The sequence below is a fragment of the Pezoporus occidentalis genome, unplaced genomic scaffold (assembly GCF_034315485.1).
Source record: "Pezoporus occidentalis ecotype Australia unplaced genomic scaffold, CSIRO_AGI_Poc_V1 ctg11, whole genome shotgun sequence".
NCBI lineage: Eukaryota > Metazoa > Chordata > Aves > Psittaciformes > Psittacidae > Pezoporus > Pezoporus occidentalis.
The window spans coordinates 4,711,903-4,724,488 of NW_026912886.1; the positions used below are offsets into that span (position 1 = coordinate 4,711,903).

The 12,586-nt window shown below is 34.5% G+C and overlaps 1 protein-coding gene across 4 annotated transcripts in view; it reads right to left on the reverse strand.

Annotated features, from left to right (window-relative positions):
* Nucleotides 1-4,749: 4,749 nt before the first annotated feature.
* Nucleotides 4,750-12,586, reverse strand: part of UNC13C (unc-13 homolog C) — a 146,793-nt gene continuing 138,956 nt past the window's right edge. For all 4 annotated transcript variants that reach the window (XM_062628072.1, XM_062628065.1, XM_062628087.1 and 1 more), the window contains 3 exons: nucleotides 7,610-7,702; nucleotides 6,709-6,868; nucleotides 4,750-6,139 (listed from right to left, as the gene is read on the reverse strand). In XM_062628072.1, coding sequence (XP_062484056.1) covers nucleotides 5,854-6,139; nucleotides 6,709-6,868; nucleotides 7,610-7,702 — 539 coding nt within the window. In that variant the 3' untranslated portion in view covers nucleotides 4,750-5,853. The remainder of the gene's footprint in view (nucleotides 6,140-6,708; nucleotides 6,869-7,609; nucleotides 7,703-12,586) is intronic.

Below are 12,586 nucleotides of genomic sequence, written 5' to 3' on the forward strand. Positions count from 1 at the left end.
ATTTTAAAACATAACAGCGCAGCTGTTTCACTTGTATGCAGTAGTTTATATGCACAACTGCTGTGTTATGCATATAAACTGTGTGTGGTTTTTACAGTGTTTCTACAAACAATTGCCATGTGTTGTAAAGTAAAATCTAGCAGGCATTGTTTGTGTACGTCTCAGAGAAGTCTAGGAGACGGGAGCGTATTCACTGCACTGTAGTTTTCCATTAGTGTTCTGCTGCTCAGTGCGTATTTATGCAATTCCTTTTCATTTTTTTCGGTTCTCCTAGTCAGTAAGTGACATTTGTTTTCCTAGTGTCGTGGCATCAGGCCTGGAGGCTTAACTCACATTGCAATTAACTGCCATGCAAAAAACTTCAGCCTTCAATGGGTAAACATTATTGAGCAAAATGTGTGGGGCCTCTTAGACTTCAAAGGAATTGGAGTTAGAGCTGCCTCAGTAACTGTCAGAGGAACTGCACTGAGCCAAGAGCAATTGTCAGCAAGCTCTTCTATATCTGGGCAAGTGAAAACAGATCTCTGATTTTTTGCCTGAGTGTGCTCTGTTACATCTCCCATAAAATCAGCTGAGCTTACCAATATAAGTATGCTTTATCTATTCTTTATGCAGACAAACAACAGTATACATCCAATTTACAGACCAGAGCTGTGAACTGATGGCTCAGTAAGCTGGTCCCATGGCCCACAGTACTTTCTGGGAATGCTCTTTGCCTAGAACTCCTAATACTGTTTGGAAAAACTAGAGAAATAGGTGATAACTTACATGAGACCCCAGGTCAATGCAGATTGGATCCTTGGACTGTACCGTAGTCCACTACTGTACTGTCAGTACTGTAGCAGAAATAAACAACAGGAAAATATTAAACAGTGGATTTCTCTTCCTTCCTTGGATTAACTTTTCTGATCATCTTGTATTGTTTTAGTTGAAAATTAATAGATGACATTTTAATGCCTTTCACTACAAAGTTTACAGTATGCTCACTTGTTATTTCATATTCTGCAGTGATTAGCTAAATTCATGAGGAAGGCTTTCAGCTTTAATTGTTGCAGTCTTTTAAGTTTGCTGAGGTAAGCTCATTTTCAGCTATAGAATCTGTTTTGAAAAGATATTTTTGTTTATTTCCTTTTTGATTGAATTTGTTCTCAAATTAGGTTTTGTAAATTCATAATTTATGAATTGATTTATACTCTGTACTGTGTGTATGCATTTGCTGAGAGTAGCAGACAAAAGAGAAATGGATATTCTTCAGATACACGCTTTAATTTGATTAAACACCTCTAGTGACATCTTCTTACAATACCCAAGTTCTGCTCATTAGTCACAGTCTAACATTTGTCTGCCATCTCCTGATTATAATTTCTAAAACAATTCAGATTTTGTTTCCTGAAAATTCATTTCTATGAATTTTTGATAGGACAAGTCAATCACCTAAATGTGATGCCTCAAGGCAAACAGAAATGGTACAAATATACAATCAAAATAAGCATGTGTAAATAATGGAATTCTTTCCAACACTTGCCCAGCTGTGTTTTACAAATAGCACTGAATCCATTTACATTAATTTTATGTTTGCTAGCTGAAATTAATTTATGAATTTTCCACGTTTTTGTTCAGCTCTATAGTTTTTCAGGGATTTGTAAGAAATGGTTATTTAATTGAGACTAATGTAGTAACGGTAAATTATTCCTCTTTTTTCAGTACTTGCTACAAATTTGATTTCTATGGTCACTAGTATTAGAATGCCCATGAAAAATAGTAAAATAGAGAAAACAATGAAAAAATTGTTTTATTTTATTCTATAAGCTTCTCAATTAATGCTGATGATAATCTCTTGGAGTTGAAGGTACTCTTTCCTATTTGACATTAGTTGGCATGTCTTCCACACTAACTGGCAGGATAATTTTTCATATGGAGCTGTACTGTATGTACAGTGTACATAGATGGCTGACAAACTTGTTGAGTCCAAATGTGCAATGCAGATTTCTCTTGCACAGGGAAAATACTGCTTTTCTTGTTTTAAATATGCTGGATTATCATCTACCAAAATCTACAGTTTAAAATATCCAGATTTTATTCTCTTTTGTGCACATTTGGTACGTAACAGTTCTTTCTTAATTTGGAGTTGAAAGAACTTGGACATAAGTTTTTGTTTTAAGCACATAAATACAGTAACTTTCTGGTTACAAATCAGCATGCATTTAACCACAGAGGGCAAAGGGCATGCAGAAAGGATGAAAGGTCTCCACAAGCAAATGCTGCGCAGTCTCTTACTTACCATAAAGTAGTAAGTGTTAAATATTAGATGTGCCATTTACAGCTGCCTTTGGACAGCTGTGAATTAGTGGAGACATTAAAACAAAACCAATAATTATATTCTTGATTTGTGTTAACTGTAATGATTAAAACCACAAACTCGACTACATTCTAATTTTGTTATGTCTTGTTTTCATAATGAAAGATCTTTATACAGAGACCCTGTACACATTTTGTCAGTATCGCTATTAAAAGCAAATGATGCTAATTTTGTTAGAGGTCCACTCAACTTCAAGTTAGCTGTGTAGCTATGGCTACTGTTTATATGTACTGTTTGCTGTATGTCACAGCTTTGATAGAGCTATTTCTTAGACTTCTCTTAGTCTATTGTTCTAATTGCATATATCTTAAGGTGCAAAACTGGAAGGTACATCTGGTATTGCAGTTTTCTGTGGTAACAGCCTGTTTTCATTTGTCCATGCTGAGGTGGTCCAGATGGTCTCCAGAGATCCCTTTCAGCCAAAGTTATTCTGTGATTATAGGGTAGGCATTTGCACCTTAATTCCCTTCTCATATGTAAACCTCTACTAGTGCTGCAAACAGCCTTTACAAGGTGTAAGGTGTTTATCTAATCAAATCCAGCACTTAGGAGTTTAACTTTCTTCTGACACATTTCTGATTAAGTCCATCTTAACTTGTAATGACTTTCAAAGTTCCATTGAACCTGTGAACCAGAAAACTATATCCTGAGTGGTTACAGTAACTCAAGCTAAACTGCTAAGCTTGAATGAAATGACTGAAGTGCAGCCACTGGACAAATCTCCCATTACCTTCACTGAGAACAGATTCCTGCCTTCTGGTGTGTTCTCTTCTGGAAATGATAGTAAAATAAATCAATTCACTTTCTCTTTTAAGCATGAGATTTATAGTGGCCAACAATTCTATTAACTGAAGGGAATAAGTTGTGTAAATTGGTTCTTTAATTCATAGGGGAATCATATGTAATAACTTATAAAGCGTCTTGTAATTAACTTTCCTTTTAAGTGTGGAATACTTGTATGAGACAAGCTTGTGTAAAGGATCTCGTTTTAAATCAAAATACCTGTGAAGAAGCAGAAAGAAAATAGTAGTTATGGATATGCTAAAACATGTGTATGGGGAATATAGCCGGAGGGATCACTAAGCCAGATGGTGTCATTGCACATGGACGTGCATTTCTTGAATTCCTTATAAAGGATCTCTTGATTCTTCCAGGGTGTGGACAAACTTTTAAAAATAATTTGCAACCCAGTAAAATAAGTCTTGGGGGATTTTTCAGTGATGGAACATACATGACGTGAGGAGACTGAACTCTTAGGGACGTCTGGATTTACTTGCATAGAAAAGATTATAGATGACAGCCAACAGGGAGAAAATAACTTGAAAAATATTTTCATAGTTTGCTGCTGAGACCTGTTGAGTCTCCTGGTGATGGCCCAATGCCCGTGTTTAGTCTTTTGATGCAAATTTAACACCCCAAAAGAGACAGTCTGTCTCACAGATGTTTCCATTGGTATTTCAGCAGATTTTTGAGTTCAGAGTCCCATATGAAAAGGCTAAAGTCCAGTTCAAGTGCTGTGTTCTGAATGGATGTGGCATTTGAATTTGGGATCAGACAAAATAAAATTATTCTAGGTAAGCTGATTTAGATTTCAGAATGTCTGCTAATATTTGATTTTTCTTATAATTATGTATTAAACTCCCTGAGACTTCACATTTTAACTTTTCACAGGGAGAAATGTTTTTTTGAAGTTAGTGAGTTAGAAAAATGTAGCCATCAAAATCTCTCACTGCCACAATGTATTTTGCAATGCAAAACTATCAGGAGGATATACAATAATAAGATGACTTGGGTCCCATCCATCCTGCTATGATCCTAGTGAAGCACTGTGAAATCACTCTCTAAGGGCTGTGCAGATCTTCTCTAAATGTCTAAATATACTTATGGCCAATCTAATTAACTTTTACTATTCAAGCAAGAGTACTGAGGCTGCTGAAAGACTTCTCAGCTACTATCTTCCAAAAGGATACCCCAGAAAGAAGCTGGTTTATCTATGTGGAATCACGTACTGTTATTTTTGAAAGGCTGGCTTCAATATAGTAGGTATATGTCCTCCCTTCCTCTTGTGTTTTTTTTTTTTTTTGTTGTTCCCTACCCTCTCCCCAACCCTGATCCCCCCAAGCAAAGCTGAAAACTCCAACCTGTGTTAACCAAAGCCAATGGCAAATATGAATTTGTATTATTACAAACATTGTATATATACCTACCCCATTTATCACACTTCTTTTTAGGACACTGACATCAAATCTTACTCTTACAAAACAGCTAAATGCTAGACACTGGAAGTTCTTTGATACACTATGAAGCTCCATTGTAACTCCACTGCATGGCCTTCACATGCACATAATACTGACAGGTACACAGTCATATCGAATGACAAAGCTAGAAAACAGTTTCTTCATACTTTATTTTACAATTTCTCACTAAGTATATTTACAGGACACAGAGTTTGCTTTAGTGCAATACAGAGTAATGCTGCGTAAGTACAAACTGTTTAACCTTTCTAAAAAAAAAAAAGCACTTACCTGATGTTACAGCTAAGTATATACAGCAACATCACTAACTCTGAGTGAAAATGCTAACAGCATCTTTTCTTTTCATAACAATTTCTAGAAACAAACCACAAACCAGCATTACATATTCCAAACTTCTAACCCTTGTACAGTACCAAATCAATCATTTAAAAAATGATTTTTTAAAAGCACATGTACTGTATAGCAGTCTTTCTCTACAGATACTGACTTACTCTTTTAATACAAATATGATATTACCTTGGCAGTTTTAAAGAACAAAGTTATCTCAAGATATCAAACATCAGTAACAAACTCTGATAAACACAGCTTCTTGAGAACTTGCTTTAACAGCATTTCTTCACAGTGATATTTATGAAAGGTTGGAAAAAGATTAGCATAAAATATTTCCATCCTTTTTCAGTTTTTATGCAAAAGTCATTACTTTATATTGGCAATTATAAAATTACAAACACTTTCTATAAGTAACTGCATCTGTAGTAATGATTGATTGATAGAAAAAGTTATCAGTAAGACTTAAAATGAGGCTTGCATAAAATGATGGTCTGAAGAAAGGTACATTTATTTTAAATAATAGTAAGGGAGGTAACTTAATTTAGAATAAGCAACACAGTAGTTTAACAACCTATTAATTAAAAAAGCTCATTATTTATTAATTAATAAATGTTTAAAAAATAAAGGAATTGTCATGAGGCGAAATCAACATTTAAAAACATATGATGAAATGTTTTACCCTTAGTCTTAGTTTTGGCACTTCATTGGAACAAATACTTTACCAAAGACCAAAATATGTATAAAAGACATACAGCTCTTTGATATATCTTGTAAATATAGTACATAAGTACTGGCAAACACTGAAAACATAGTTAAACATTCTCACAGAATTGCTCATGCATGCACTATTCTGACAACAGCATTGTATCTATGCTCTTGGCGGCGACAGTCTTGCATTACTTGGGTATTTTAGGCTGTTTCTTCAGGAGATCTTGTTTCTGATTTAAGTCTTACAAATTCTTTAGCAACTTCATCATTGGTCCTCTGAGAAAGTATTCTAAGAATTGTTATCCCAGTTTCATCTACAGAGATGTTTCTCAACAAAGGGTACCAAGATGCGCAGCTACCTTTCTCTGCTACGTTTTGCAGCTGAATAACTGTCATTCCTATAATGCGATCTTCCCGAGCAAAGCAGTAATCTTTCACTGAGAGGTGAAGTTCGTAGGCTCCTGGCTTATCTTCATTACTCAGAATGCTGCAGGGATTAAAAATATGAGCTTAGAACAAGGAGTTCAGTTTAATTCTCCTAAGAAATGAACCTACTCTAAAAAGCTTGTAAGAAGTGAAGTGATTGATAGTGGCAGTTTAACTTTTGTAGTTCCATTTTTTGTTTCAACAGAATATAATTTAGTTTTAAACCTTCTAAACAGTTAACCTTGCTGATGCTACTGATGATGCATTCTCTATTCCCCCGACCTGAACTGAAATACAGCATTCTTTATTTCCTCAATATCTGAAATAAACACTGTTGATTTCCCTAGAACATACCTAAAATGTTCTACAGCTATCATAACCACATCTTTGAATCAAATTGAATTGTACATTTTAACCACCTTCTGTAAGTTGAAAAACTTAGTGGTTGTAACTCATCTTCGTATAAAACAAAGGTACAAATTACTAAATAATTTTGAAGTTGTGTCTGTATCTATGAGCTCTGTATTTAATGGCCTTAAGATGTCTTCTATGTTCTTGCTGGTTTCACCACAAGAAATTCTAAAAAAATTTGCAAAAAAAAAATGCAATTAACAGATAAAACCCACTTACAATTGGAAAGTTTCGTTGTATTTTGGAGACCAAGTGTTGCTCTTTGTCTTGGTTCCATGTTTTCTTTTCTTGTCACTTAGGTTAGGACCCAATATGCAAACTTCCACAAATGGCCGGAACATAGCTGTTGTTTGCCAGTTTAGATTATTAATTGCCACAACTATAAAGAAATAAAAGAAATGAAGTTGAATAAAATTCCATTGGAAAAGCTCAAATTATTTATTCAGCATGACTTTGTATAGGTAATGAAAGGTGACTGGAGAGCTTTCCTATAGGATATCAATACCTGGCAAGCCTCAGAGAAGCTTTGCTTGTTCTCTGCCAGATAAGATGTCTGACTATTTGCAGTTACAACAGTAGCAAATATTAACATGTATTTTACAAATGCTTTACATGAAAAGGTTTTTTTCTGCTACCGTCACTGTAATTAAAAAAAATGAGCTTATGCTGATCTAAATAATAGCGGATTTCATCTGGAATTGCAGTTGTGCAGAATAAAGGCATGTGGTTAAAAATGGAACTTTTAAAATCTTGGTGCAATCATTCACCACCCAGCTCTGCTACAGCTTTTTGAAAATTAACTTATATTCAAGCAATTCAGAAGCGCAACTTAGCAACTGTGAACTTGTAACTTCATAACTTTGTATAATAAATTTTAACTGTCTATGCAGAGAAGCTTGGACAGTGTTTACCTGGATAATCTTAACTTCTGCTGTTGTTGAGCAAGAAAAAAGTATAAGCCTAATCACCTGAAGCATACTTACGGCTTTACAAGTATTGTAACACTTAACATTTGTTGTTTCATTATTGGTGTGTTTTACTTAGGATAATAGGATATAGTGCTTGGGAGTTCTGGACTTTGCTACTGCTTTCTTTTTGAATTTAACTATTTTAAACTTACCTTTTACGGTGACTTTATGCTCACCAGTTCCAGGATGTGTAGAGATATCTACCTGTATAGATATCTCACCCACTGAATTATTATTGGTTTGACCTGAAATAGTAATTAGTAGGTTAGCACACTTGGCTTTCTAATACATCAAGAGGAACAGACAGTGAAAGAAGGTGAGTGGTATTTTCTGTCAGAAACAGAAGCTTCTGACAGATTTCACATTTCAGTGGGAATCAGTTGCAGATTCGTAAGTGATTTTGCCACAAAAGTACCTGGCAATTGCAAATGTCTACGTGAAGTGCCTCAGGAAAATAAAAAAAACCTTTAACCTGAAACTTTGTTGTTATTTGGTGTGGTTGCATCTAGAAATGCAAACATTGCTGGTTTTGTCAAACTGTGTTTGCATGTACAACCCATCTTATTGCAAGTATGTGTTTTAGATACCTAAAATTCAAAAGGCAGCTTATCTGGGCTAGTACTCTAATATGACATATAGGATGTATTTATTTCTAAGTTATTCTCATTGGCTTTCTGATGATGTAAAGTAGATCAAAGAGTGTAGAGACTGGGGCTTCTAGAACATTACTCTTGTTTTTTGAATTGTGAAATTTCACCTTTTCAGATTGTGACAAAATACATGGAATTCAACCTGAACAGTTTGGTTTGTGTGTGTGTTGTTTTTTATTTTTTTTTTGGCAGTGGACCTTTTTATGAATGATGCTTTTGATTCTATGTGTAGCCATCTTTGGCTATGAAGTCTGAGTTGAGCATACTGTAACTTTAAGTCATTAATCTTTTGTTCTGATTAAAAAGCTTTAATGGCGAAGCTGAACAGGAGAAGCAGGAATTTGCAACATCTAAATCACAGGGAAACAGAGTGCATAGGATAAACTGAACGTACTGAGTACAGAAATGTCTCCTATTTACCGTTCAGAATGGCAAAACTTGGTAGCAGCCTTGAAAAAACAATAATTTGATGATATAAAAAAAAAGACACAAATACCTAGTACTGAAAAAAATCTGTCCCTGCAGTCAGCCAAACAAACTGTCTTTTATCAGCTCTGTGACTGTGGTACATTCTGAAAATGTTTGTGTAATCCTAGGTTAACATATTATTTCATGTTCTGAACATCAACTTATCTAATTTTCTATCTTATGATCGCAATTCTTTCTACTGAAACTGCTTTAAGAGCTTTTCATATTCATCATATCTCTCTGCTGGTAGTTTAAAGTAAAATCCTTGAATCTGGAGGAGGCTTTATTTGAGGGTCTGTTTCTCACAATCTAAAGAATAAAAGACAGTAGCAAATTGTATGTCAGAGAGAGATAGTACAGGCTTGCCTGCAAAACAAGGATTCTTTTTATGCAGCAGTCACCTAATAGCAAAAGAGAAGAATAATGAAATGTTTTTACTGTTCTTCAGCTAGGGAAGAAGCTATTCTTGTAATTGAAAGCTGAAACTGTTATTGGATAAAAGATCAGAATATTGTATTTTCTATTTTTTAATTTCTTAATTTCTATTCTATTATTTTCTTTTTATTTTTTCTATTCTATTCTACCTCTTTCTACTCTTTTAATTTTTTGTTGGCGTCTTTTGGTATTCTTCTTTTCTATTTTACTATTGTTTTTTAATTTCTTTTCTATTCCTTTAATTTTATTGTATTCTCTTGTTTGCTATTCCTTGCTCTTATTTGCTATACTATTTTCAAGTATTTTCTATTGTATTCTGTTGTTTGCTATTCTTTGCTGTTGTATTCTGTTCTTGGCTATACTATTTTCCTTTGTGTTCCCTTCTTTGCTATTGCTTGCTATACTATTTTCTAGGCTTTTCTATTTTCTGTTGTATTCTATTGAATTGTGGTGTTGTAGTCTTTCTATTGAATTGTGGTGTTGTAGTCTTTCTATTGAATTGTGGTGTTGTAGTCTTTCTATTGAATTGTGGTGTTGTAGTCTTTCTATTGAATTGTGGTGTTGTAGTCTTTCTATTGAATTGTGGTGTTGTAGTCTTTCTATTGAATTTTACTTCCTATTCTTTCCTATACTATTTTTCTAGTATTTTCTATTGTCTACTGCATGCCGTTGCATTCTACTCTATTGGTTGCCGTTGCATTCTATTCTGTTTGCCAGACTCTTTGTTTCTTTTCTATTTTGTTTTATTCTATCGTATTCTATTATTTGCTATATAATTTTCTAGTATTTTCTATTGTATTCAGTTGTATTGTTTGCTATTTTCTATTGTCTATTGCATTCTGTTGCATTCTGTTGCATCCTATTGTATGCCATTGTATTCTGTTGTATTTAGTTGTTTGCTATTGCATTCAATTATTTGCTATACTATTTTCTAGTGTTTTCTACTTTCTATTGTATGTATTATATGCTAGTCTTTGCTCTACTCTTCTAGTCTTTTCTATTTGATATTGGTTTTATTATTTGCTATTGTAGTCTAGTGTTTGCTACACTATTTTCTAGTATTTTCTCTTGTATTTTAGTGTCTTATATTGTATTATTTTCTGTCATATACTTTTTTTAGTCTTTTCTATTGTGTTCTGTTCTTTTCTATTGTAGTCTATTGTTTTCTATTTGATTCTTCTTTTCTTTGTTTTCTTCCTCTTCCCTCCTTTTTTTGTTCAATTTTTCATTTCATTCCATTGTATTTCATAAGAACTGACTGGGGAGGTGTTTGTGGTCTGTGCAGTGTCCATTCCAATTTAGTGGTGCTTGCAGGGACATTTCTATACAGTCATAATGTAAAAGTAAGGAGGACTCGCTTTTTTTTTTGCAAAATACCTGAGGACAATATGCAGGTGTTCTCACTTTTCCACTGTGTAAGTGAGTCTTTCCACCAATTTGCATTGGTTTTGCAAAGTTCACAGGACTTGATTAATTCAAAAAAACAAATCTCTGCAGTTAGCAAAGTCAACTTCCCCTGCCCTACCTTCTGTCCAGTTCATAGATCTGTTGAGCCTTAAGTGTATGGTTAAGTTGTCAGAGCATGTGCATTAGAGAGAACAAAGATGTGAGATAAGGGGGCATAGTCAAAGCTAGAACTTTTAAGAAATTCAGGCAAAATTCTGTAGAAAAATGAGGGTTAGACTTTGTCATCAAAACCAGCAGCTGGCTGCTTGCTGTGGGACTAGATTCATTATCTTTTCCAGCTCAGGTTAAAAGAGAAATCAGAAATGTACGATATCCCCCTCCTAATGTGAGAACTTGCATATCTCCGAGAAGAGAATATGTTCAATGTCTGGAAGCTGGTATCTGTGAAGCAGTCTAAACAGTGGCCAGAAGAGATCAGTATATGTTCTCAGAAGTTTGAAAACGGAACTCCTGTTTGTATTTCAAAGACTTTTATAGTGTCCGCAGTTATTACAAAGCAATAAGCTTTGAAAGGACCAAATGTCAGAATCCATTAAATACATACAGATATATTGTCAGAAATCCTTTACTTAAATTTACTTTTTTTTTTTTTTTAATTCACACAATTATATTCAACTTTTGCATCCGTTATACCCTATAAATAGTGGTCCAAAGTGAGGCCCTTGGAGCTCTCCTGAGCCGCAGTGTGTGTTGCTTAGCGTCTCCCTCTGAGTGCAACACCCTCAGAGCTTGCAGACTCTCAAGGTTGTGATAATCGTGGGACCACTGGGACTGTCACCAAAAGACAGAACTTGGGCTGAAGTCTGCAACTCCTCAGGACTTGATCCTCACCTGCTGAGAAACGCTGACATACGAGGTGTGATCTCTTTCACTGATCTTGTGGGGAATTTTTAACATGTACCTTTCTATGTATTTCCTTATGTATGTGTGTATAGATTGTTATAGCAATTGTGCAAACTTCTGCTGACTCTGTAAGATCCACCTTAAACCTACAAACTGCTATTAGATGAAGGGTGTGTAAAAATTCCCTCTGTGCTGAACTGGTATGCTTGTAACCCTTTAGACAAAAATCATTGTCAAAGTCTCAGACTAAGACTAGATCCAGCCACACGCATGCTCCTTTGGGAGTTTAGAAAGCAAGAGGGTTCAGTCTTAATCTCATGACTCAATGGGAGCATCTCCCTTAATTTTTTCACATAAAAGAGCTGCTAAATGATTGTTGTTTTCTGTACTCTGTTATCTGCTTGCCCTAAACTGCAGCATGTTTGCTGTTTTCTAAGTTGAATAAATAATTTTCTTCCCTATGTGGGTGGCTTCACACGGAAAATATGGACATACTATTACAGTTACTCATTCTCATTAGATAAATATTTTTAATCCTGCTTATTTTCTTGCTTTCAGATGCTTCTTCCTCTTTCACCTTTCAATTGTCCAGAGTAAGAATGAAGAAATCAGATAAAAAACAGCTGATGTGAAATAACTGTGCTTTCTGCAGCCATTTGAACACAGAGGTAGGGATTGTGGTACAAGCTAAGTTGCTAGAGGAGTATCAATTTTTCTGTGTAAGTTATACAAACTCTTCAAAGTCAAGCTAAAAACATATATTGCAGTCCTGCCACTATGGAATGCTCTGTCGTGTACCTTACAATAACAGCAACATTCTCTAATGAGGTTTATAAAAGAACTAAGCTGCTGTAAATGTATAAGAAAAAGAATTTCTCTATTTCCAATAAGTAGCTATTTTAAATGCAACAGTGGCATGTACTTTGGACAAATTTGGGGTAATAAATGAAAGTAAATTCAGGGCACTGCAGTGTTCAAGGTGCTGTTTTTTTATGTAACTTGCTAAAACTGATTACTGGTGATGGTAACGAAATGTAAGCATTCAAACACTGGCTATAGTTTATAAAATTACTGAAGATTTAAGACTTTAATAACTTTAAATTAGTTATTAAGATAAACCACAGCTATAAATCTCCTTTTAATTTTGTTATCTTTTAAATTAAGTAGTCTAAAAGGTGAGGGTATAACTTAATTCAATTGAAAGGTGACTTCCAGGCTAAACAGTTATTATTCAATATGTTATTTTCCTTAGATTTAGAGCAATCT